The sequence below is a fragment of the Heloderma suspectum genome, chromosome 2, assembly GCF_057233095.1.
Source record: "Heloderma suspectum isolate Gila_16-S chromosome 2, 16-S_ref, whole genome shotgun sequence".
In the NCBI taxonomy this organism is placed as follows: domain Eukaryota; kingdom Metazoa; phylum Chordata; class Lepidosauria; order Squamata; family Helodermatidae; genus Heloderma; species Heloderma suspectum.
In genome coordinates this window covers 341464536-341491175 of record NC_139459.1, presented here as the reverse complement: position 1 = coordinate 341491175, position 26640 = coordinate 341464536, and the positions used below count along the sequence as shown (strand labels likewise).

Sequence of the window (26640 nt, the reverse complement as noted above, 5' to 3'; positions counted from 1 at the left end):
TCAAGTGCAGCCAGGGCTGGATGTCAGCAATGCAAATGTAGTTATATAAAGCTAAAGTTAGACAGGATACCCTGGAGAAGATGCTGATGCTAGGGAAAGTGGAAGGCAAAAGGAAGAGGGGCCGACCAAGGGCAAGGTGGCTGGATGATATTCTGACGGGCTCAACCTTGGGGGAGCTGGGGGCGGCGACGGCTGACAGGAAGCTCTGGCGTGGGCTGGTCCAGGAAGTCACGAAGAGTCGGAAGCGACTGACTGAATAAACAACAACAGAAGTTAGGCTTTGCTTCAGTTAGTTGAGGATGTGACAGGAGCGATTAAGGGCACAATCCTATGCATGTTTAGACTGAAAAATGTCCTACAACTCCCAGCATGCCCCAGCTAGCCAAAGGCATCATGGGGAAACGTAGGTTTGGAGAGGGGGTAAAGGAAAAGAATGTGGGTATTCTGGGGAGGGGTTCCAGGCATAAGGGGAAGTGAGAGATGATGGGCAGAGACATTTATGAAGGTAGGGGACCTGAGGGCGCTGGAGGCTGGTCGATTTGGAGGAATGAATGTCATTCGGGTATATCAAGAACCAAGCCCAGAAAATGGGGTGGAGAAGTTTAAAGAGCTCCCCTTTCTGATAGAGAATTCCATTCTGTTGAATTCAGAACATACTTCTGGCAAAACAAACACTACAGCAGTTGCCAAATAGCTGGGGGAAATGCAAGCGTTTGACAAGAGGCAGGTAACAAGACCCACCTTGGGTTGGGTTTGTCTCTCTGTTATTGCCATCAAACATCCTTAGAATGGTGTCAAGTTATGAGTAACTTCGCAGGATGTGGCCTCAGTCATCATCGCTTCCCTTTCTTGACAAGTTAGGTGCAGTTTTGCCATTGCTGCCCATTGCCGAGGGATCTTATAGGGTATCTAATGCTACACGCACAAGATCTCAGCCCTGAATTCCAGATTCTAAGTGTCACCACCACCGTAATTCTAATCACTATCATGGCCCCCAACATTTTGAAAATGAAATGAAAATAGGACACCATTTTTCTCTGCTACCAAGGATCAATTGGTGAACTCCATCCACTGCACTATTATACACTGCTGAAGAAACTCTTTCACTGTAGCCTTCCAAGTGGGTTAGACTACATCTCCAATCATCCCCAGCCAGCCTCCTGGATTAATTTATTCTGAAATTGCCCCTGGATTATACTGGATTGATTTATTCTGCAATATACTGGATTGATTTATTCTGCAATAGCCCTTGCCCTCCATAAAAAATCCCAGAGTGTGACATCTTTTTGATCAAATTTAGCCTAGAAAAACAAGAACAACTATAAAATTGTTCGACAATATGGGCAGTATCCAATGTTAGTCCTATGCAGAGTAGACCCGCTGAAATGAGTGAGACAAGTTAGTCAGAAGTAACTGACATCCTGTTCATTTAAATGGGTCTACTCTACGTGGGTCTAACATTGGATTCTACCCTATGTCACCAGCAGCTGCCTTGTATGCAGTGGCAGGCCATGTGCTCCATGGTGCTGTCAGTGTTCATGCACATGCATTTGTTTACCAGAAGCCCTTAGAACCATTTCCAGTTTAGGGCTGATCTTCGAAGCTCAGGGAGGCGAGTGAAGATGGGAATCGGGATGCCTGCCCTAGCACTGGAGATTAGAACCCCAGCTGCAGCCCTGGCCCCGTTCCTCCTCCCCTTTGGCGTTAACAGCTAGGAATGATCAGACTACGCAATCTTCCGCAAAGCAAAACAAAAAACCGTCTTCCACCCCAGAGGCTGTTCCTGCCACATTTTGGCACGGGAAGCTGAGTTCGCAGAGTGGAAGAACTGGCCGGTTGTGCAAGCGGTGTTTACCTGCAGCCGAAGGGAGCTCCTCCTCCACCCTCCCTTGCACCTCCGCCCCTTCCATAAAAGAGAAGGCACTTAGCTGGCCTCAGACCACAGAGCGCAGCTTGCTGTTACACACCTGCCATGGAAGGCAAAGGGCTTGTGGCTGAGCTGCAGAGAGCTGCGATCTGCCCTGCCTGCAGGGGTCACTTCAAGGACCCGGTGACCTTGGATTGCGATCACAGCTACTGCCGGGCCTGTATCACCCGCTACTGGGAGGAGGCCACCGCAGCTGGGAAGGGCCCCCGGGTGCTGTCCTGTCCCCAGTGCAAGACCGTGTTTGAAAGGAAGAACCTCCGGACCAACGTCAAGCTGGCTGTGGAGGTCAAGATCACCCAACACCTCAATGCCAAGACAGCCCACGTGCCCCTTCTGCCCAAGTCCCGGAGGCGCCGGGGCGGGTGGGTCCCCGTAGCCAGCATCCAGGAGAAAAAGGTATGACCTGGGAGGAACTGGAGTTGGGGAGGCTCAATTGCTTAGGTCGATGCCAGGCTTCAGTCCTCCTGGAACATGTCAAGCAATAATAAAGGAGAGGGCATCTCTGACCATGTGCAGAGTGCCTCTCCTTATGCCCAACCTCTAAACAAATGGGTTTGGACCCTGGGAGAAGGGCTTTCAATGCAGAAGGTGTGATTTCCAGTTAAGCGTATGCTTTGGCACCTTTTATTTTAGAAATGGAGGCAGCATGATATTTTCTTACAGAATTGCACTAAAATTTCCAGCATTCAGACGTGTGTGTGTATGTGATGTGTTTGTTTGTTTGCTGTGAAAGGCTATTGCCATAACCACATTTAACCTCTATTTCAAGACTTGCCTTTTTCTGAGTGTTAAAACATAAACCGAAGAAAGCTCTGGGGAGGAAAGTGGTAGGAAGATTTTCAGAATTGCCACTTGTTTTTGTCCGTTTAACAGTTGTGGGACAGGCAGAATAGGTGAAACTTTCCCCCAGCATTGGATTCAGAGATGGGGGGGGGGAACAGCTCATGTTAAATTTCTGCCTGTTACCCTAGCACTTAACAGCAAAGGAGCTCTGCCAGAAGAAAAAAAAAAGTGACAATCCTGAAGGCAACATAAATATTTTCTCGTTTTGAGCTATGTGTGTGAAATCAGAGACTTGCTAATATCAGGAGGCTTCTATGTGGATGCTGCTGCAAAAGCTATGGCACTCATGTCGTACTTGCGGGGTTCATATGAGGCACCTGGCTGGCCACTGTGTGAACAGAATGTTGACCAGATGGACCCTTGGTCTGATCCAGCATGGCTGTCCTTATGTCTTTATATTCTTAGTGATGGAAATGCACTTATGGACCCAATGAGGAAGAAATTGAGCAGGGGTTGGACTAGATGATCTCAAGGGCACCTTCCAACTCTAAAACGCTATTGTTGTATGACATAGGGAGATGTCTATGGCCTACAGCCTCACTTCAGGACAGGCTTGATGAGATGATGGAAACAGTGGAGACTGGTGGCTCTGATGTCAGTGAGGCAGTGAATTCGCTCCGGGTTTCAGTCAGAACTCCTAAAGGAGCTATCCGACTGAAACCCGGAGCGGATGAACTGCCCCACTGACATTGGAGCCACCAGCCTCCCCTGGACAGAAATGTGTCAATGGCTCCCTTTCAGTTTGGGTGAAAGGCAATCACATGGAGAGGGGATGAAGTGGATCAGCAGCATGATGCCAGTGGAGGGAGTTAGCCCTTTGCCCCCGTTTTCCCAGTGAAACCACAGTCCAAGGTGCCGTTTGCTCATGAGACTTCTCAAGCGGAGCAAACGTGTCTCCCCTGAACTAGAGGCGAGGCTGTCCCTCAGGGTCAGGGCACATGCTGTGCGTGCAAAAGATCCCAGGTTCAATCCCCGGCATCTCCAGGTAGGTCTGGAAAAGAAGCCTGCCTGAAGCCCTGGAGGGTTGCTGCTGCTGGTCAGTGCAAAGCACGGGCAGGCCGCGTGGTGCCTGGAAGACATTTGGGAATACAACACCCATCTTCCTTGTCTATTTGGGCATGCTGCCTGGGGCTAATGGGAGTTGTAGTCCAAAACCTCAGGGGGGCACCAGGTTGCCTGCTGCTGGTGCAAACAACACTGAACTCCATGGGCCAGTGCGTGGCCTGGCTCGGTATAAGGCACGACAAACGCAAGTCAGAGTTGTGAACTGTGGCTGCGTCGGGGCAGTTTCTCCCTGCCTGAGCTGCTGGGGTGGGGGGTTCCCTGCAGTGGTAGGCAGCCAGGGCACGAGAAGAGCAGCGGGATTCCAGCATGTGGAAAAGCCAGGATGCCCCAAATGGGAAGACCTCAGAGAAACACACAGTGAAAAACATGTCCAAGAAAAACTGTTTTAACGAGTGCTGTGCCGAAAATTTCTCCCACCTTTTTTTTGACCATTCTCATTCAATTTGATAGAAGAGAAATTACTTCCGAAAAGAAACTCAACGGGGAAGAGAGTTCGGAGAAATTCTCATGGGTTGGGTTTGGGTTTCTTGGGCTTACTTTACTTAGGAGGTGGCCGAGGAGTGAGCACAAGTGTCCTGTTTTTCATTGCACAATCATCTCTCTGGCGGCCTGTGGCCTCCTTAGCTTCCTACACTTCACTTAAAGCCCAGTTTAAGGCACCATGAGGTAATTCCTCCCATTGGGCTTTTTCAGATCAGGATGTGCAGACCGCCTGGGAGGCTAGCTGTATTAGGTAAGCTCAGAAACACCACAAAAATAAACTATAAAACATCCTGAATGAGGCAGAACAATGGAAGAGAATGGGGAGCGGGGGGACAGGAAACTTTCAGGAAATTGGAGGACACGTTTTGGCAGACCACTAACTCCACCTCATCCCTAGAACTAGACACAACACTGCCCCACCCCAGCCCAAATTGTGGTGGATGCACACTGGGGGATGGCCTGCCAAGATGGTTGATGCTGTTGCAGCACCCCCCCCACCCCCCCCCACCCCCAACCCTTACTAAAAAAGAAAGAAGCTGTGCTACAAGCCCTGCCAATGGGGAGCCCTACCAGGGAGAACCTGTTGAGAATGTCTCCTCCCCGTGGAGAAATTCGGTGAAGTTGTCCCCCAGATTTCTCTGCCCACAAGTAAGGTGGAGAATTTCAAGAGGCCATTTATGCACCGCTCTAGTTCTAACTCATAAGGCACCAACAGGATGGATGGTGTTTTACAGAGTAATATAACTGGGGGACGGTGTGGGTGAAGAGAGAAAGAATTGAAATGAAACAACTTCACCTACCTGCCTCCCCTCAAACCTTCAGATCTGTTGAACTTCAGCTCCAATCATGCTGGCTGGGGATGATGGGAGTTGTAGCTATGGACATTGAAGAAATCTGCAACGGATTCAAATGAGTTCCGATTTATATGAATCCGACCTGATGATTCTGCAGTGGACCAGGTTTTTCCGAGTTGTGTGGACTTGCGGACTGGGTTTTTTTTCCTTTGGGGGGGGGTTGCACAAATTTGCACTTGTGCTAATGTGCATTAGCACTGGTGGAGCAACGTTCTTGTACATCCCTAAAAAAGATCAATTTCCGTGTATGCGTGGACGACGGAATGAACGACAATGCGAGAAACACAGATAGAACAGATGTAACACAATCCGTGCATCCCTAGTTGTAGCCCAACACATCTGCAGTGTGCCAGGTTGGGGGAGGTCAACCCAAGCAGAAAGTGGGAGCACAGCGTTTCCCATGGCTGCACAGCCATCCTGTCTTGAGACAGCCTGACCCCAGGATCCCCACATTTAAAACACCCAATTACCCCAACCCAAAGTGGAAACAGCCTTATCTGGAACAGATAATGGTGAACAGCCCTTCACCAGATAATGGTGATAATGGTGAACAGATAATGGTGAACAGCCCTTCACCATTTGCATTTGACAGCGGCATGGAGAAAAGCAGGAGGTTAAAGATATAATAAACAAAACAGTATAGCTTGGCCAACTAGGTTGACACCTTTTGAAAAAAATCAAACCAACCAAAACACAGCCCCTGCTCCTGTGCTTGTTAATTGTAGCCAGACAAAATGACATTTGTGGCTGTAATCCTATACTCACTTCCCTAGGAGTAAGCCCCCATTGGAATCAGCAGGGCTTTCTTCTGGTTGCTCACCCATATTCAGTTTCTAGTGTTGCCCACAATGATTTCGAGACGTTTTCAGTAATTTTGCTGGATTTCAAGCTTATCCGCTACTGGTGAACTGAATTGATGTAGGGTTAAAAATCTAGACGAAAGACTTCAGCTCCAAATTTAAAAGTACTTCCCAGGGTTGCCAACTGACCAGTAACAAGTCTGGTCCTGCACTTTTCACACAACGGAAACAAATATCACTTCCTAATCAAGCTGCTATTAGAAGCATAGGAGCAGGGACAAGAAAAAACTTGACAACCCTAGGTGCCATCTTTGATATCACATGACTAGGGTGGGGAAGTTGGGGTGGATATCCAAGCCAGGTGCAAGAGAAATGAGTAGGGTGGACATAATGGAGCAGAGATCTCAAATAAAGCTCAAAACAGCCCTTAATATTTTAACAGTAGCTTGAGCTGCATAAATCAGCAGGCGAATCTTTTCAAGACATGGAAATAGCTGTTATCACTGGCTAATGTCTGCAGATCAAGCTGCTGTATTAAAGGCACAACTGCATGAGCTGGTAAAGAAGTTGGTAACCCTACCTAGAATCCTCATGGTAGGAGAAGATCATGGAGGAAACTTACTACACAAAAAAGCAAAGAGAAGAATGAAAAATTGTCAGAACAAAATGGGAAGGAGGAGAGGAAAGCCACACAAAGTTGACATCCATATATAATATACATGCTGAAGTTGGTAGCTTGACTTTAAAGCTATCATTTTCAAGTGTCCACTAACTGGAATGCCCTGTCCCCAGACATAACACATGTGTCAACTCTGTTGCTGTTGAGGCACATGGTGAAAACGTTTTTATTTGCCTTGACATTTATTGAGTCATGATGCCTGGCTTTTGATTTGTAATTTATGGTCACTGATTATATTGTACAGCTGATTGTTTTAGTTTAATGTATATTATCATCATAATTATCATCATTATGTTGTTGTTGTTGTTGTTGTTGTACACCACCTGGATATGTTATACATGACAAGTGGTATAGAAATATTTTAAAATAAATAAAATAAATAATAGTTTGTCTTCTTGCACATGTACATGTATGCATCCCTGGCAAGTTGTTGTCGTTGTGTGCATGCAAAGTGTGCTGTTATCATGATATCTTATCCTGGTGTAGCTGATGCATTTGCATTGGTAATGAATTTGGTTCAATTGCAAACTCGGATCTGAGTTTCAGCATCCTGCCTTCTTGTTTTCTACTTTGAATTGTTTGTTTTCCCCAGAAGGAAAGCCCTGCTGGTCTCAAAATGTGCACATCCTTGCCAAAAGAAGAGACAATCTGATAAGATGCGGCCTTCCTTATCTTCTGCTTACTAAAAAACAGAACATGATAAAGAAGGCTATTTAGGCTGCCTATGGGTAATGTCCTAGAGCAGCTTTCCCCAACCTGGTGCCCTCCGGATGTTTTGGCCTTCAACTCCCATCAGTCCCAGCCAGCACAGCCAATGCTCAGGAATTCTGGGAGTTGTAGTCCAACATTATCTAGAACACTCCAGATTGGGGAAGGCTGCCCTAGAGCCTGAGAGGGAGAATCTTGGGCTGTGGGAATTTCGTTCATCGGATCTGCCTTCCCCTGCTTGCACCAACCATCTCTTATCTCTTGCATCCACAAGTACTTTCCCTTCTGTTGCTTCACCTTCTCCTACATAGCGAAGGTGGAGACAAGAAGAAAAGTTGCCTTGCAGTTCAAGACAGGCAAGATGTATAAAGCGATACTGGTGCAGCAAGAGGCTGCTAGGAGATGTGAGTGAGCAATGCTGACATCACTGAAACTCAAGGGCTTTGAGCCTTTCAGGTAGCAAGGCCAGAAAGTTCCCCCTCTTGGCCTCGTTCCTTAGCCATGCCGCTTTCGGACTCCCTATATTACAAGTGGGGCTGGCTCCAGGTAGGCCTGTCACAAGATCTGCTGGTCTAGGAGTGCCCCCCACCCACGCACACACACTTCCTCAGACAGGAGATAGGCCCCTGTCCCCAGCACTAGTTCAGCCAGTGCGGTGTAGTGGTTAGAGATGGGGGACTTCTGGCCCATGGCCCAGATACGGCCTGCAGGGCATCCCGCTCTGGCCCACCAGCTTCTCTCCGAGGACCTGCCCACCCCCCACCACACCCCAAATTGGGAAATCTCCGATCAGAGACTTTCCTTGGTCCTCCACTCCTCGAGCAGCATTTAGGGTTTTTTTTTTAAGCCTAACGGCAGCATGGAGGGCATTGGGGGGGGGGGGGAATTACTGCTGTTTTGCTACTGGCTAACCCTCCCCATTGATCCAAACACCCTCCCCCCAAAACCCTGCTGCAATAGAGGGGTCTTAAGCCTCCACTAGCACTTTTTAAGAGCCTAATTGCAGCATGGTGGCGCATATTTGGGGGGCGGGGGCACCGACCAGGACCAGGAAGACCTGGGTTCAAATTCCCACACAATGAATCTCGCTGGATTACCTCCTGCGTGGGCCAGCCACTCTTTCTCAGCCAAACCGACCTGTCATGGTTGTGACTGGTGTAAAAGGTGGTGGGGGTGGGAGGCATATAACTTGCCCTAAGCTCCCTGGAGGAAGTGGTGGGGGCGGCAATAATGAATTACTTCTGTGGTACCCCCTCCGCAGGACTCCTGCACTCTGGAAGAGCACTGAGAAAGGCTGGTCCCAGGGCTCAGCTCAATGGGCCCCATTGGCCATTCACAGCCCCTGGCATCTGCCCAGCATCCTTGGGTGCTGGGCTGCCACCACCGCCACCCCAACACCATTTTGCATTTTAAAGTAGGTGGCAATCCACTTTGTGAGGGCTTCATTTGGCTATAAGTCAAATAAATAAACAAATAAACAAAATAAATACATTACGTAGAAAATATCACTCATGAAACGATGCTACCCAAGAAAGTAAAAGTAGGCCATCCCGCCCTGCTCTCCCCACCAACATATAAGGAAGAGCCTTATTAGAGGAAGGGCTGTAGCTCAGTGGTAGAACACCTGCTTGGCATGCAGAAGGTCTCAGGTTCGATCCCCGGCATCTCCCGGTTGGGCTAGGGAGGAATCCTGCCTGAAACCCTGGCGAGCCACTGCGAGTCAGCGTCAGCAATACTGGGCTAGGTGGACCCATGGTCTGACTCCGTATAAGGCAGCTTCCGATGTTCCTAAGCAGTGCCTGCTCCAGCTTTTGGAGGGCCCTTGGGCAAGACACCCTCAGTGAACTTCGTGAGTCTACCTTCTCACTGCCATTGTCACCAGCTGTTATCGCTCCTCATCCTCTTTCTCGCTCGCTTGACAGGCAGAGAGCCAGTGAGCAAGTAGGCCATGGCATTTATTGCTCCTGCTTCTCGCCGCCTCCATTGTCTGGGCCAGAGCGAGAGGCAGGGGAACACGCAGGTTGCCATGGTGAAGAGGAGGAGCAACTCCTGGGGCTCTTGTCAGTGGGCCCCTGCGTGGTGTGGGCCCTTGGCAGTTGCCCCAGCATACCTGCCCTCGAGGCTGGACCTGTTCCTCAGGAGAAGGGGAAAGGATGAGAAGAAGAGATAGGAAAAAAATGTGTGAATTAAATAATGTAACTAGGTCAAAAGAAAAGGGGAAACCTTTCAGAAGGCTGTGGCTATATTTTACACCTTATAACAACTGTAGCAGTATGATTAACGCCATGCAGTCAAAGCAAATATATTTATGCCTTGGCATACACATCTGGTATACATGCCCATTTTAATTGTCTATAATGGGTAGTCACTGGTGTATAGAACCGGAGTTGGCTAAAGAGGTAGGCGTTCCTTAGGAATAATCACTTATGATCTGAAACAGGATGTACATTTGATTGTCCCTGCCCCCCCACCCCCAACTTGCTCATCACTTGTTCAGCCACCTGCCTATCATCACGTTTAACAGGGTTGTGTTAATAGGCCATAGTAGTACAGCTGTGAAGCAGCAGCACCTGGGACAACAGGGCCCAGCCCTGCTTGGTGGACATAGGAGATAATTGTCCCAGGCACTGGTAGGACCTACCATCTGTCCTAGATATATATCTTATTGCTCCTATGCAGAATGTGATGCGTTATTGTGTGTGCAAGGGCTTTTTTTATTGCCTTGTTGTTTATCACCCCAAGAGCTCGGGCACAGAATACATCATTATTATTATTATTATTACCCCATCCTTCCTCCGAGAAGCAGATGTAGATGGTTCAAGAGATGTAATAGAGGATAACAATCTCGCTACACCATTAATAGTTGTGAGAAGGGAAATGCAGGGGAGTTGTTGTCCAGCTTGGCAGATGGCTACCCTGTTCCAACTCTTCCACCAGGAGTGGGCAGAAAGTAGGTCTCCAGATTTTTGGATTTCAACTCTCAGCATTCCTAACCACTGGCGAAATGGGCAGGAGCTTCTGGGTGTTGAAGTCCAAAACATCTGGAGATCTACCTTCTGGACACTTCTATACAGCATGTCCTTTCACTTGTGTAATAGAGGCTAAGAGTGCAATCCTTTATATATCTACTCAGAAGTAAGTTCCACTGGTTACAATGGGGCTTACTCCCAGGGAAGTAAGTTTAGGGTTGCAGCATTGCTTATTTTGTTCGAGAGATTTGGTTTGGTGCCATGGTGGGTTTCTCACCCTTGCCAACAGGGTCTGGAAGGACAGAGGAACAAGAATTCACACAAGACAGAAGAAAGTGAAGAGGAGAGAATTGTTGTGGAAAATGTGTCTGGCAAAATGACAGATCTGTAGGAGGCTGGGATTAGGATCCCTCTGATGAAGTCTCATTTCTTGATCTAGTTAAGCCTGTCCAGAGGTGTTCTGCAAATTTAATGATCACCAGTCCCTTGGGAAAGGATGCCCTTTGAAAGGGATGTCATCATCCAAGGACAGGTTGAATGGCCTCAGATCATTTTGTTACAAAGGAGACAGAATATATGAGCAGAGTCTTTACAAAAAATAATACTATATGGAGGGAAACTAAGTTGTGGCAGATGGACTCAAAGTTCCACACCAACGGGGGATTTGGGACTTGAATAATGAAGGAGAACGGATGGCACAATCACTTTCTGCTGGAGCACAAGGATCATTAACAAAGTGGAATGGTGGAAAACTGTACATCGGGGGAAAAAACACAGACATCACCATTTTAAGTTGCGCTGGTGCGTCAGATTTCAACCACTACCACCTGCAAAATAGGGAGAGCCCCTGTCTGCAGGAAGGGAGAAGAGACGGGCATGAGAACTGTGCAGCCAGAGCACTGTTTGATGGTTTTCTCTGAAGATTTCCCCTGTTGCCAAAGAGACAAGCCACCCCCTAAAAGTGAATGGCAGTTTGTCTCTTTGGCAGTACAAATAAACAAGCAAGTTTCTGGATATGCAGAATTCTTGCACGTGGATGTCTCTTTTGGATCACCACTGTTTGGACTGGATTCTCGTCCTTACCACCTTTGGATATTATCCACCACCTTGTTGCTTGCCTTTGCTCTGAGCTGTTTTAAGCTAGACTGGGTTATATGCATTACACTGGCATTTCCAAAGCATTAGTAGCAGCTGCAGGCTTAAGCAAGGTAACTCTTGCAAGAGCCTGAGCTGCCAGATCAAAGTACAGGCCCTTCAAGGCCTATCAGTATATGTGAATTCAGCTCAGACAAGACAAGATGTATGAGAACTTACAACAGGAACAACAGTCACTCTGACTTACATTTAGGTATAGAATCATAGAATCATAGAATAGTAGGGTTGGAAGGGGCCTACAAGGCCATCGAGTCCAACCCCCTGCTCAATGCAGGAATCCAAGTCAGAGCATCCCTGACAAATGGCTGTCCAGCCTCGTCTTGAAGGCCTCCAGTGTGGGAGAGCCCACCACCTCCCCAGGTAATTGGTTCCATTGCCGTATTGCTCTGACACTCAGGAAGTTTTTCCTGATGTTCAGTCGGAATCTGGCTTCCTGTAACTTGAGCCCATTATTCCGTGTCCTGCACTCTGGGATGATCAAGAAGAGATCCTGGCCTTCTTCTCTGTGACAACCTTTCAAGTACTTGAAGAGCGCTATCATATCTCCCCTCAGTCTTCTCTTCTCAAGGCTAAACATGCCCAGTTCTTTCAGTCTCTCTTCTTTGTTTCCAGTCCCCTGATCATCTTTGTTGCCCTCCTTTGAACCCTCTCCAGCTTGTCTGCATCCTTCTTAAAGTGTGGTGCCCAGAACTGGACACAGTACTCCAGATGAGGCCTAACCAGTGCTGAGTAGAGGGGAACTAGTACTTCCCGGGATTTGGAAGCGATGCTTCTATGAATGCAGCCCAAAATAGCATTTGCCTTTTTTGCAGCCACATCACATTGTTGGCTCATATTCAGCTTGTGATCGATGACAATTCCAAGATCCTTCTCGCTCGTAGTGTGGTTGAGCCACGTATCCCCCATCTTGTAACTGTGCATTTGGTTTCTTTTTCCTAGGTGCAGAACTTGGCATTTGTCCCTATTAAATGCCATTCTGTTGTTTTCTGCCCAGCACTCCAGTCTATCCAGATCACTTTGAATTTTGTTTCTGTCTTCCAACGTATTAGCTATCCCTCCCAATTTTGTGTCATCTGCAAATTTGATCAGCATTCCCTGCACCTCCTCCTCCAAGTCATTAATAAAAATATTGAAGAGCACTGGGCCCAGGACTGAGCCCTGCGGTACCCCACTCGTTACCTCTCCCCAGCTTGAGAAGGTCCCATTGATAAGCACTCTTTGAGTCCGATTCTGTAGCCAACTGTGGATCCACATGATCGTTGTTTCATCTAGCCCACTTCGAGCTAGTTTGCTCATCAGGAGATCATGGGGCACTTTGTCGAAAGCTTTGCTGAAGTCGAGGTATATGATGTCTACAGCATTCCCACGGTCTACAAGGGAGGTGACTTGATCAAAAAATGAGATCAGATTCGTCTGGCAGGACTTGTTTTTGACAAATCCATGTTGGCTTCGAGTAATCACGGCATTGTTGTCAAGGTGCTTCCAGATGGATTGCTTTATGATCTGCTCCAGAATTTTCCCAGGGATTGATGTCAGACTGACTGGTCTGTAGTTCCCAGGTTCCTCCTTTTTACCCTTTTTGAAGATAGGGACAACGTTAGCCCTCCTCCAGTCATCTGGCACTTTCCCGGTCCTCCATGATTTCTCAAAGAGAATAGACAGCGGTTCTGAGAGTTCTTCTGCCAGTTCCTTTATGACTCTAGGATGCAGTTCATCTGGCCCTGGAGATTTGAACTCATTCAAAGTAATGAGGTGTTCCTTGACCATATGCCTGTCGATCTCAAGCTGCAATCCTGCCCCTTCAGCCTGTACTTCGCCTTTGCCAGGGGGGTCATAGACCCTCTTTTGGGAGAAGACTGAGCCAAAGTAGGAATTGAGCACCTCTGCCTTTTCTTTGTCATCTGTTATCATTTTGCCATCCTTATTTAATAGCTGAACAACCATTTCTTTCCTCTGCCTTTTACTATGCACATAGCTGAAGAAAGCCTTTTTGTTGTTTTTAGCATCCCTCGCTAACCTCAGCTCGTTCTCCGCTTTAGCCTTCCTGACGCCATCCCTGCAATTCTGTGCTACCTGCCTGTACTCTTCCTTTGTTACTTGGCCTTCTTTCCACTTCCTATATGTGTCCTTTTTTGTTTTCAGGTCATCCCTAAGCTTTTTGTGAAGCCACATTGGTTTCTTCTGTTGTCTTCCACCTTTTCTTCTTGTTGGAATTGTTTGTGATTGTGCCTTGAGAATTTCCTTTTTTAAAAGTTCCCACCCATCTTGGACTCCTTTTCTCGCTAGCATTGCTTGCCATGGGACCTTACTGATCATTGTTCTGAGTTTATTAAAATCAGCTTTCCTAAAATCCAGGGTACGCGTTTGAGTACACTTGGCTTTTGCTTCCCTTAGAACCAAGAACTCAAGTACAACATGGTCGCTTTCCCCCAGAGTTCCTGTAACTGCTACTTTCTCCACTAAGTCATCTCTGTTGGTTAGGATCAAGTCAAGGATAGCCGATCCTCTAGTTCCTTCCTCTACTTTCTGTAGGAGGAAGTTATCCGCCACACAAGTCAGGAATTTCCTGGAGGGGCCATGTTTTGCAGAATTTGTCTCCCAACAAATATCGGGGAAATTGAAGTCCCCCATTACTACTACATCATGCTTCCTTAAAACATTGGCTATTTGCTTTTCAAAAGTTTCATCCTTGTCTTCTCCTTGATTGGGTGGCCGGTAGTAGACTCCGACCACCAGGTTCCTTTTATTCTTTGCTCCATTTATTTCAACCCAGATGCTCTCGATGGGGCTACCAAGCTCCTCCTCCTGTATTTCTGTGCAGAGATATGTATTTTTCACATACAGTGCAACCCCGCCTCCCTTTCTGTTCCTCCTGTTCTTTTTGAACAAGTTATATCCTTCAACTGCTGTATTCCAGTCATGAGAGTCATCCCACCAAGTCTCAGTTATACCTATCAAGTCATAATTTCCCTCCTGTATTAAGAGTTCAAGTTCGTTCTGTTTGTTTCCCATACTCTGGGCATTAGTATATAGACATCGAAGACCATGTGCTTCATAGTCTGGCTTTCTTCCTACATGTGTCTGAAGACTATTATTGGGCGCTATCAGAGCTGTTCTCTCCATTGCAGTGCATGCGCCTACGTCCATTGTTACCCCCAACATTACATCTCCCTTCCCCGTAGGATTCAGTTTAAAGCCCTCCTGATGAAGTTCTTCATGCTGTGGCCAAACACATTCTTCCCAGCCTTTGTGAGGTGCAACCCATCCCTAGCCAACAGCCCATCTTCCAGGAAGTATAGCCCGTGGTCCCAGAATCCAAATCTCTCTCGTCGGCACCACTTTCGTAGCCAGTCATTCACCCGGAGTATTTTTCGTTCCCTTTCTATCCCTCTTCTAACTACTGGAAGGATGGATGAGAAAACTATCTGGGCCCCAAAGTTCTTGAGTTTCCTTCCCAAAGCTTCAAAGTCTGACGTGATCTCTTCGTAGCTCCGCTTGGCGGTATCATTTGTTCCCACATGGATGAGAAGAAAGGGATACCTGTCAGTGGGCTTTATGAGTGCAGGCAACCTTTCAGTCACGTCTCTAATCTGTCCTCCCGGGAGACAACATACCTGGCGAGTCCACGGGTCTTCGCGACATACTTGGGTCTCGATCCCACGCAGCAAGGAGTCTCCCACTACTACCACACTTCTCTTCTTCTTCTTGTAGGCCTGGGTTTCATCGCCTCTGTTTGACTGACCTTTAGCCTCTTGCTCACTCTCATGCAGGTTCCCCTGTGATTCTTCCTCTGCAGGCTGTCCTCCAGTCACATCTGCAAGTACCTGGAATCGGTTCCACAGCTCCACCGCTTCCACTGGTGCAGAGTGGCGTCTAGTTCTTCTTCTCCTAACTGTCACCGTTTTCCAAGGAGTATCCTCTACTCCATTTTTCTTCACCTCAGCATTTCCCACTGCCTCATCTTGCTGTTGCTCTTCAAGCTTCTGGTCTTCCCTTTGCTGCTGTAGTTCCCCCATTCTGTCCAAGAACTCTTCGTGTTCTCTTATTCCCCGGAGGGTTGACAGTCGCCGCTCCAGTCCACTTACTTTTTCCTCCAGCAGCGTGATCAACTTGCACTTGTTGCAGGTGTAGGCCATGTTGTTCTCAGGCAAGAAAACAAACATTGCACACACCTTGCAGGTCACCACCACTGGAGAGTCTTGTCCTTCCATTGCCTCTTTTCCCTTTTTGTGTCTAGCTTTGTGATTGTTCTAGACTAGCCTGTGCCTGCTCCTCTACTCAGTAGAGGTTAAAAGCAGAGTCCCACTGGTGTGGAAGTGTGTGTTACAAGACAAATAAATGAAAAAAAGTTAGTAAAAAAAAATAAAAAAAAATGTTAGGGGCCTCCCCCTTGACCTCCCCTGCCGAACTCCCCTGGCCAACTCCTGTTCGCTCGCTCTGTTCGCTCACTCTCTGGGAGCTTGCCTGCTTCTGTAGTCCCTGGACCAGCTGGAGCAGCTTGCTCTGCTCTGCTCTGCTCAGCTGGGAGGCGGGAAACAGACAGTTTATTTATTGGCGATATTTATATACTGCTAAGTATAATAAAATCTCTAAGCGGTTCACATACAAATATCTAAAATCACGTTTAAAATACAATATTTAAAAATGCAACATTAAAACAATTCCAATTCCAATAAAAGCAATACAAGGAGCAGTAAGGCAGAGCAGCATGATTAATTTAATTACAGTCCAGAGAACGCCTGAGTGAACAAGTGTGTTTTTACGAGGCATTTGAAAGATAAATGAGACCAGATGGGTGGTTATATCTCACTCCCAGTTGGATGGAAGATGTTAATTTGTAACCTCTATTCCTACCTTTCTCCTCCCCTGGCTCCCACTCAGTGGAAGAGGGGGGCCCCACATGCCACGACTTCCCCCATCCAGGCTCTCACCCTGGGGCAGGCTCCCAGGCCTATATCTCACACAGGAACCTGGTAACGTCCCTGTTCCCAACCAATGGGGGCAAAGGGGGGGCACCTGCCCACATTGCTCTCCACCCATATGGCTCCCTGAAGTGGCAACCCAAATGGAGAACCTCCTTTAGTATCGCCCCTTCGGGGTCAGCCCCACCACCCACAGCAGGGCAAGTTCTTTATGAGCTTCTTTCTTCTTCTTTTTAATAGAAATATTTATATTTATTGCATTTATATTCTGCTTGCAGCCGGCATATTTTTTTTAATTTATCCATTATTATTCTTTTACAAAGCTGACAAAAGTGTATAAACTATACAAACAAATAATTGGACCAAGCATTATCAACAATTTAACAATAGAGAATAGAAACAAATTTACCAACAAAACCAACAAATCATAGAATCATAGAATGGTAGGGTTGGAAGGGGCCTACAAGGCCATCGCGTCTAGCCCCCTGCTCAATGCAGGAATCCAAGTCAGAGCATCCCCGACAGATGGCTGTCCAGCCTCGTCTTGGACGCCTCCAGTGTGGGAGAGCCCACCGCCTCCCTAGGGAATTGGTTCCATTGTCGTATTGCTCTAACAGTCAGGAAGTTTTTCCTGATGTTCAGCCGGAAAATATCACAAGGTTCCCAGTAACACAAAAGGTTGACTCTTGATTCTTGCTACACCAATACATTACAAATGAGTTGTTGTTATTTATTTATTTTTAATACTCCACAAGGTGCACTAAAATATGGTGGGCAGATGTAAAAGTACCGAAGTACAGCCCAGCAAGTGCATTTAGGAAGATAGGGATTTTATAGTGACGTATAAACTGTTCGTCCATCTAGCTCAGTATTTTCTGCAGTGACTGGCCATGGCTCTGCAGGGGTCTTTCCCAGCCCTACCTTGTGATGCAGGTGATTGAACCTAGGACCTTCTGCCCGCCACTGAGTGCTCTGCCACTGAGCTACAGCCCTCCCCAAGCAGCCAAGGATCTCAGCCTCAGTCTTTGCATAGAAAGGAGAAAGACACAGACAACTCGCCATGCTGTAAAGCAGGGCGGGGGAACCTGTGACCCTCCAGATGTTGTAGAACTCCAGCTCCTATAGTCCCTGACCTTTGGCTATGCTGGCTGGGGCTGATGGGAGACTGAATTCACAGGAGGTCCACAGCTTCCCCCAGCCTAACTACAAAGGATGGGACTTTAATACTTGTGTAGAAGCAGCCAGATGCCACATGTTGGGAAGGGCAGAAGAAAGCTGCATAGCTTCTACACAGCAATCTGCAAAGGCACAAGAACCCAGCCTTCCTTTCCAGCTGGCCTAGGCTAGCCAGGCTGCAAACTGCAGATTTGGCTATGCTTCTTGAAGTGGCCCCTTATACCCCCTTTCCCTGACCTGGGGGTACCCTCCAGATATGTTGGACTACAACTCCCAGCATGCTGGGGAGGGCTCCAGGTAGGGCAAGGCTTTTGTTGTTCAGTCATTAAGTCGTGTCTGACTCTTCGTGACCCCATGGACCATAGCACGCCAGGCCTTCCTGTCCTCCGCCCTCTCCCGGAGTGTGCTCAAGTCCATATTCATTGCATCGGTGATGCTATCTAGCCATCTCATCCTCTGCCATCCCCTTGGGTGGTATCGTCTGCATATCTGAGGTTGTTGATAATTCTCCTGGCAATCTTAATTCCGACCTGTGATTCATCCAACCCGGCGTTTCTCATGATGTACTCTGCATATAAGTTAAATAAGCAGGGCGACAATATACAGCCTTGTCGTACTCCTTTCCCAATTTTGAACCAATCGGTTGTTCCATGTCCAGTTCTTACTGTTGCTTCTTGGCCCTCGTACAGGTTTCTCAGGAGACAGGTAAGATGGTCTGGTACTCCCATCTCTTTAAGAATTTGCCAGAGTTTGTTGTGATCTGCACAATCAAAGGCTTTAGCGTAGTCAATGAAGCAGAAATAGACATTTTTCTGGAATTCTCTTGCTTTCTCCATGATCCAGCGAATGTTGGCGATTTGATCTCTAGTTCCTCTGCCTCTTTGAAACCCAGCTTGTACTTCTGGTAGTTCTCAGTTCACATACTGCTGAAGCCTAGCTTGTAAGATTTTGAGCATAACCTTGCTGGCATGTGAAATGAGCGCAATTGTGCGGTAGTTTGTACACTCTTTGGCATTGCCCTTCTTTGGAATTGGAATGTAAACTGACCTTTTCCAGTCTTGTGGCCACTGTTGAGTGTTCCAAATTTGTTGGCATATTGAGTGCAGCACTTTAACAGCATCATCTTTTAGGATTTTAAATAGCTCAGTTGGAATACTGTCATCTCCGCTAGCTTTGTTGTTAGTAATGCTTCCTAAGGCCCACTTGACTTCACTCTTGAGGATGTCCGGCTCAGGTTCAGTGACCGCACTGTCATGGCTATCAGGGACATTCAGATCTTTCCTGTATAGTTCTTCTGTGTATTCTTTCCACCGCTTCCTAATCTCATCTGCTTCTTTTAGGTCCCTGCCTTCTTTGTCCTTTATCATGCCCATCTTTGCACAAAACGTTCCCTTGATCATAGTTGAAAATCTCCGATTTTCTTGAAGAGATCTCTAGTCTTTCCCATTCTATTGTTTTCCTCCATTTCTTTGCATTGTTCATTTAAGAAGGCCTTCTTGTCTCTCCTTACTATTCTCTGGAACTCTGCTTTCAGTTGGATATATGTTCCCCTTTCTCCCTTGCTTTTCGCTTCCCTTCTTTCCTCAGCTACTTGTGAAGCCTCATCAGACAGCCACTTGGCTTTCTTGCACTTCTTTTTCTTTGGGATGGATTGAGTTGCTGCCTCCTGAACAATGTTATGGACCTCCGTCCATAGTTCCTCAGGCACTCTGTCTATCAGGTCTAATCCCTTAAATCTATTCCTCACCTCCTCTGTATATTCATAAGGGATATGATTTAGGTCATAAAATGGAGTAGCACTCATAGTCAACAAAAGGGTGGGAAAAACAGTACTGGGGTACAATCTCAAAAATGATAGAATGATCTCAAGGCAAGGCAAACCATTCAACATGACAGTAATTCAAGTCTGTGCTCCAACCACTGAGGCCAAAGAAGCTGAGGTTGATCGGTTCTATGAAGACCTACAACACCTTCTAGAACTAACACCAAAAAAGATGTCCTCTTCATCATAGAGGATTGGAATGCTAAAGTAGGAAGTCAAGAAATCACCGGGGTAACAGGCAAGCAAGGCCTTGGTGTACAAAATGAAGCAGGACAAAAGCTAATAGAGTTTTGCCAAGAGAACACAGTGATCATAGCAAATACTCTTTTCCAACAGCACAAGAGGTGACTCTACACATGGACATCACCAGATGGTCAATATCAAAATCAGATTGATTATGTACTTTGCAGCCAAAGATGGAGAAGCTCTATACAGTCAGTAAAAACAAGACCTCGAGCTGACTGTGGCTCAGATCATGAGCTTCTTATTGCAAAATTTCGGCTTAAATTGAAGAACGTAGGGAAAACCACTAAACCGTTCAGGTATGACCTAAATCATATCCCTTATGAATATACAGTGGAGGTGCGGAATAGATTTCAGGGATTAGACCTGATAGAGTGCCTGAGGAACTATGGACGGAGGTCCGTAACATTGTTCAGGAGGCAACAACTCAATCCATCCCAAAGAAAAAGAAATAGAATGGGAACAATAGAATGGGAAAGACTAGAGATCTCTTCAAGAAAATTGGAGATTTTCAACTATGATCAAGGGAACGTTTTGTGCAAAGCTGCCCAGAATATCTATAATGAAGGTGTGAAGTAGTTACTTCCTAAGGCAATAGACCAAACAACAGAGAATTGGAGCCTTGAGATCGCACTTTACAGTGATTAGGGAATTCGGGTTTTAAACAGTGCCATTTCAATCGAGGGGAATCTCTGTGAGTGCTGATGTGGGCATTGAGGGGAGAAGCCTCATTGACCACGATGGGAGTTACTTCTGAGTAGACACTAAGTGGTTTGTGCCGGGATGGGAAACACACAGGCAACACCCCTTGACTGGGGTCACGGTGAAAGGCTCACCCCTGGGCAGGGCTAGCATACCCGAGGTCAATGCGGGGATTGGGGCACACAGCAGCTGTACCGGGGAGAACCTGACTTGAGGAAAAGAATCGAAATTCAGGTCACCTGAATTAAATTCGCCCATACCTGTCCATTTTAGTTCGTTGATTCTCAAGATGTCGATGTTCAATCTTGCCATCTCATGTTTGACCACCTCCATCTTACCTTGATTCATTGCTCTTACATTCCAGATTCCTAAACAATATTGTTCTTTACAGCATCGGACTTTCTTTTCACCACCAGACACATCCACAGCTGAGTGTCCTTTTGGCTTTGGCCCAGCCGCTTCACTCTTTCTGGCGCTACTTGGAAATGCCCTCTGCTCTTCCCCAGTAGTATATTGGACACCTTCCGACCTGAGGGGCTCATCTTCCGGCATCATATCTTTTAGCCTTGTGATACGTTCCATGGGGTTTTCTTGGCAGGAATACTGGAGTGGGTTGCCATTTCCTTCTCCAGTGGACCACATTTTGTCAGAACTCTCTGCCATGACCTGTCCGTCTTGAGTGACCCTGCACGGCATAGCTTATGGCTTCACTGAGTTACGCAAGCCCCTTGGCCACAACAAGGCAGTGATCTATGAAGGGGGTCGTTTGGGTACTAAGTAGAAAAATAAACTTCCATCAGTTTGCTTAATTTTTTTTTTACATTTTCCATTTGGAAGCCATCATTCATTCTAACTAAAAATCAGCAGACTATTGTTTACTTTGAGGCAACTTTTCCAAGCACTATAAGCTCTACAAATACTGTGAAACAGAGCTGTTGAACCTCAGACCTGCAGTTCAGACCAAATCTAGCCCACCTGGGATCCCAATCTGCCCCTCCAGGGTTCCCCAGATGGCTACACACCCTTCCCAAGGTCCCATCCTTTCCCCACAACTGCTGATCATTTGGTGGGCCATGGTGGCTTCGAGACCCGAGTGCCGCGTGACCGAGTGAGCTCCCGTCTTCAGTCCCAGCTCCTGCCAACCTAGCAGTTCGAAAGCAAGAAATTGCAAGTAGATAAATAGGTACCGCCTCGGCAGGAAAGGTAACAGCGTTCCGTGCACCTTGGTGTTCAGTCATGCTGGCCACATGACCACGGAAGCGTCTTCGGACAGCGCTGGCTCTTCGGCTTAGAAATGGGGATGAGCACCGCACCCTAGAGTCGGACACGACTGGTTGGGGACACCTTTACCTTTTTTTCTTTCACCCCCCATTCTGCAAGGTTGAAATGCTTGGTGTAAGGTAAGGCTTAGAGCTTTCAGCTAAAATATGCTGGGGGTGTCTCCGTGAGCAATTTGCTGCAAGCTGGCTAAGTTTGGGGGTCGTTAGGGATACATGATGTCATGGTGGCCATCCAGCAGCCACCCTGGAGCTTATCATGGAAAAACTGGATTTCCTGAGACTGCTTAAAGGCCGATTCTTTTCCTCAAGTCAGGTTCTCCCCAGTGCAGCTGCTGTGTGCCCCAACCCCCGCATTGCCCTCGGGTACGCTAGCCCTGCCCAGGGGTGAGCCTTTCACCGTGACCCCGGTCAAGGGGTGTTTCCTGTGTGTTTCCCATCCCGGCACAAACCACTTAGTGTCTACTCAGAAGTAACTCCCATCGTGGTCAATGAGGCTTCTCCCCTCAATGCCCACATCTGCACTTACAGAGATTCCCCTCGATTGAAATGGCACTGTTTAAAACCCTAATCACTGTAAAGTGCGATCTCAAGGCTCCAATTCTCTGTTGTTTGGTCTATTGCCTTAGGAAGTAACTACTTCACACCTTCATTATAGAGATTCTGGGCAGCATCCAGTTAGAAAGGGGGCTAGTTTCCCATCCCTGAGTTCTCCCCCCCCCACACACTCTTTCCCAGCACAAGCATATGTGTGTCTACTTGGAAGTAATTCCCATTGTTCTCAATGAGGCTTGTCCCCAAAATGTCACTCCAGGGAGTCACTGAGATGCCCATGAATTGAAATAACACATTTAGGAGCCTTGACGTTGAAGCATGGCAGCTAGAACATGGTGTTCCTAATGATTGTTTATTTAACACTCTGTTAATGATTGTCACTTTAGGAAAGTAATTAATGCAGGTGCAGGGAGGGGAGAGAGAGAGGAGGAGTATTTTTTATTGAGACAGCAGGTGTTTCTGGTTTCTCAGCACAAGCATATCTGTGTCTACTCAGAAGTAACTCCTGTTGTGTTCAATGAGGCTTGCTCCTGAAATGCAGGTGCATCTGGAGCTTCAGGGGAAAGGGGGAAGGGGGGGAGCCTCTCTTATTGGTTGAGCAGCCCCTGCCAGTCAGATGACATTTACTCCAACCCCAGCCAGGAAGTATGTTCTGTGAAGTGATTTTTACTGGTCCAGAGCACTTGCTTGTGGAGCCCTGCATGGACCAAAGCGCAGCAAAGCGGATTCCTTTTTAAAAATCTGGTACTCCTCCATTCACTTCTCCTTCTGTTGTTGTGGAAACACCCCCCAGCTGTGTTTGGTATTTTGGCCCCTCCCCATTTGCCTTTTGCCCCGCCCACCACTGGAATGCCCCCACCCCGACCCCCCAAACTTCTTTGAAACGGAACTCGGCTCTTGGGCTGAAAGAGGTTCTGCACCCCTGCTATAACTATGAACAGTAGAAGTGGTGTGTTTTTGCTTTAAGAAAACAGTAAGTAGATGGGGGTGCCAAAAACGTTTTCCTCACCCCATAGGCCAACCTTTCTATTCCTCCCTGGTTCTGTCATTTGCCCCCTCCCTCACTTACTGTGGTGGAGCAAGATTTCAGGTGTATTGTACGGGGCGGGGCGGGGCTGGGTTGGGGTGGGGGTTGTATGGCAGGAGGTTTGGTTGCGTCTCTCTGGCTGCATTGGGCAACTCAAAGTGTCCAGGTTACGAGGCGATACCTTGTCAAGGATCCACATAAGTAACCAGGGGTGCCAGCGGGGTTTGAACCGGGGTGAGCAGAAAGAAGATCTCTAGATGTTTTGGACTTCAATTCCCAGCATGCCAGCAGGGGCTTCTGGGAGTTGAAGTTCAAAACATCTGGAGATCTGCCTTCTGCCCACCCTGCCTTATAATGGACAAGGCCTGCTATCTCCTAACTGACCTCTGTGGCCCTCTTCCCTTTGAGATGAGATGATGCACTTGGCGGAGCATGGAGTATGCAAGTGGCACATCAGACCTCTAGTATTTCAAACACGAGGAAGTGCTAGAAAAAGGCTTCCACTTATTAGTTCTGTGTGACATCATGGCAAAGCAATCAGGAACAGCATCCGAGACTCCTGGGGGAGAACATGGCTGGGGCATCTGCTCAGCAGTGACCTCATACTAGCTTGTAGCACAAACAAGCCTGAATGCTTCCGAGGAAGCAACAGCGTCATTTGGTTCCGTATTTTATGCATCACCTAACATACACAGATGGTGCTGAACTACATATCCCGACTGAACTAAACTACTATGACTTGTAGTAAATTACAAATCATTACAGTAGGGGAATCAGGAGACCAGATGTTTCCGGTTCAGTGCCTGGCACCTAGGGTTGCCAGGTTGCCACCTGGAGATTTGTACCTTTACATTTAATTATCAAATGGGAGACAAAGTGTCCCAGGTTCACTTGCCTGTTCCTTTAGATCAGGAATGGGCAACTTGTGGCTGTCCAGATGTTGCTGGACTGCAAGTCCCATCATCCGTCACCATTGGCTATAATAGCTAGGGCAGGTGAGAGCTTTAGTCCAACAACATTCAGAGGGCTACAAGTTACCCAACCCTGCTTTAGATCAGCCTTCCACAATGTGGTAGCCTCCAGATCTTCTGGATTACAACTCAAATCAGCCCCAGCCAGCATGGCCAATGGGCAGGTGTGATGGGAGTTGTAGTCCAAACCATCTGGAGGGCACCATATTGGGGAAGCTGCTTTAGATGTTCCCACTTCCCCAGCACCCTGCATGGGACCCTTTGGGTCTAGGGTTGCTATTTCTTACCTCTGATACTTTTAAGTTTGTCCTTGGAATGGAAGAGCCAAGGCTCTTCCATGCTTCCCTTGCCCATTCCTTCTATACCCCACTTATCCCTCTTGCCTTGCCTGCTTTGGCAAGCAGAAATCCAGGTATACTGTATAGCAGGCAATGGAATGGGATGGATGAGTGGGACCACGGGCAGAATGGACAGTAGATAAAGTAGCCAACTGGCTTAAACTCAGCCTGGCCAGCTCTTGTGCCATTAACAACAGGTTGACTTTTAGAAAAGAGCAGGCAAAACTTTTCATTGCATGGTGATAAATATTCATCACTTGCCAATTGCCGCTGTTAAAGGCACAGCCACGGGGGCCAGTTCTAGAGTTGACAACCCTAGTGAGAGACCACCCTCTCTCATAATACTTAGAAGAACCCAGGGTCATGCACTGAAGTTGAATGGCTGGAGACTGATGTTGGATAAAAAGAAGTCTTTCTACACACAGCACATCATTAAACTATGAAACTTCCTACCACAAGATGTAGTGATGGCCACCACCCTGAATGGGTTTAAAAGGGGATTAGACAAATTCATGGAGGATAAGGCTATAATGGTCATTAGCGGGTTCAAACCCACATTCATTTTATACCCCTGAAGTGGTTTGGGACCTACTCATTCTCTCTCAGCCTAACCAACCTCACAGGGTTGTCGTAATAAAAATTAGTGGTGAGGAATGGAATTATGTACATTGCTCTGAGCGTCTTGGAGGAAAGGTGGCATATAAAATGTAAAACAAACTATTGTAAAGAACCGTTTCTAGCAGGAGCCCTTCTAGAAAAAAAGTTGGCAACCCTGCTGTTTATTTATCGTCAAGTTAATCCAAACTGACTAACCTAAGATAAAACTAAGGCTTTCACATGCCACAAGACTCTAGCAGCTTTATAATAGCCTTTTCTTTCATGGACTAGATGCATCTGCCATCTGGCGAAGTGAGATGCGTCTGCTACGATAAGGTGATGCAAGGCTCTTTATCCAATAAAACCACGAGGTTCATTGTATTTGCTGCAACAGCCTAATACATCTACCTGCACTGGAAATTATTAATTTGAGTTCAGAGGCCCAAGGTGCAGGATGAAAGCTCCTGGCATGATCTGACACTTCTGCCCCAGACAGCATCATTAACGCAGGCGGCTTGTAAATTCCTAGAGGCTGAGCTGGTTGTGCTGTGTGATCTCATGCCTGGGATATGGCTGGGGCATCACGGAGCAGAGTGGTGATTCTACCATTTCAGGTGCAGCACGTGCGCAACTGATTGGAAGCATTTCAGGGGCGCCACCCTCCCCGTGACTGATAACTCTCAGGCCAACGATTAGGCAAGGTGGCCCGGGGCAATGGCATGTTTGCGTTACTCCATGCCTCGGCCTGGATTGTCGCCAGCCACTCCTGGTTCTCAGGAATAAACAACACATGGGATCACAGGTGAGCAAGTTGAATGTGGAGCCTCGTGTGCCTGTCAGTGGAGGCTGGTGGCTCCGGTGTCAGTGGGGCAGTGAATCCACTCCAGGTTTCATCAGAACCAGTCAGGACTCTACAGGAGCTATCCAAGGTGAGGAAGTTCTGGCTGCTTCCAACTGAAACCCGTAGCAGATTCACCACCCCACTGACATCGGAGCCACCAGCCTCCACTGGCGTTCGGTGAGTGTGTCCATGGAAAGGGCTCCAGCTTCCTTTCTGCCAAAGCCACTGTGCCTATAACCGCTGCATGACTGGTAGAAATTCGTCAAGGGCAGCCCTTCCCACCACAGCTGCCTTGCCGCTGCTAAAGGCACAGAAAAGAAGTGGAGGCTGTCCTAGATGTGGTGTAGTGGAAGAGAGCAGAGATTTGGGATATCCGTGTGTTTGGGGGAAGATGGAGCATCTTATAGCCGCGTTCTCCAATTTGATGAACCCCGCCCCCAAACCGACCAGATTTTTTACTAGGGGGACAAGATGACACAAAGGAGAACAGGGCATTGGTATAGGTACACTGTTGTATGAAAGAGGGAATTTAGACAGGCTTACCTGGACATACAGAGGTGAGAGACAAAGGGCGCTTACTAAAATTCACTATCAGTGCCAGCTCTAGGTTTTTGAGGGCCCCTGGGGGAGGCCTCCTCAATGGCCCCCCTCCCACAGCGATTCCACCTTCTCATCCCCATTGTCAC

General features: G+C 47.5%; 1 protein-coding gene across 1 annotated transcript in view; it reads left to right on the top strand.

Annotated features, from left to right (window-relative positions):
* Nucleotides 1-1936: 1936 nt before the first annotated feature.
* The window catches only part of RNF39 (ring finger protein 39), a 32014-nt gene continuing 7310 nt past the window's right edge, over nt 1937-26640 (top strand). The window contains exon 1 of the mRNA XM_084830385.1: nt 1937-2323. Coding sequence (XP_084686511.1) covers nt 1973-2323 — 351 coding nt within the window. The 5' untranslated portion in view covers nt 1937-1972. The remainder of the gene's footprint in view (nt 2324-26640) is intronic.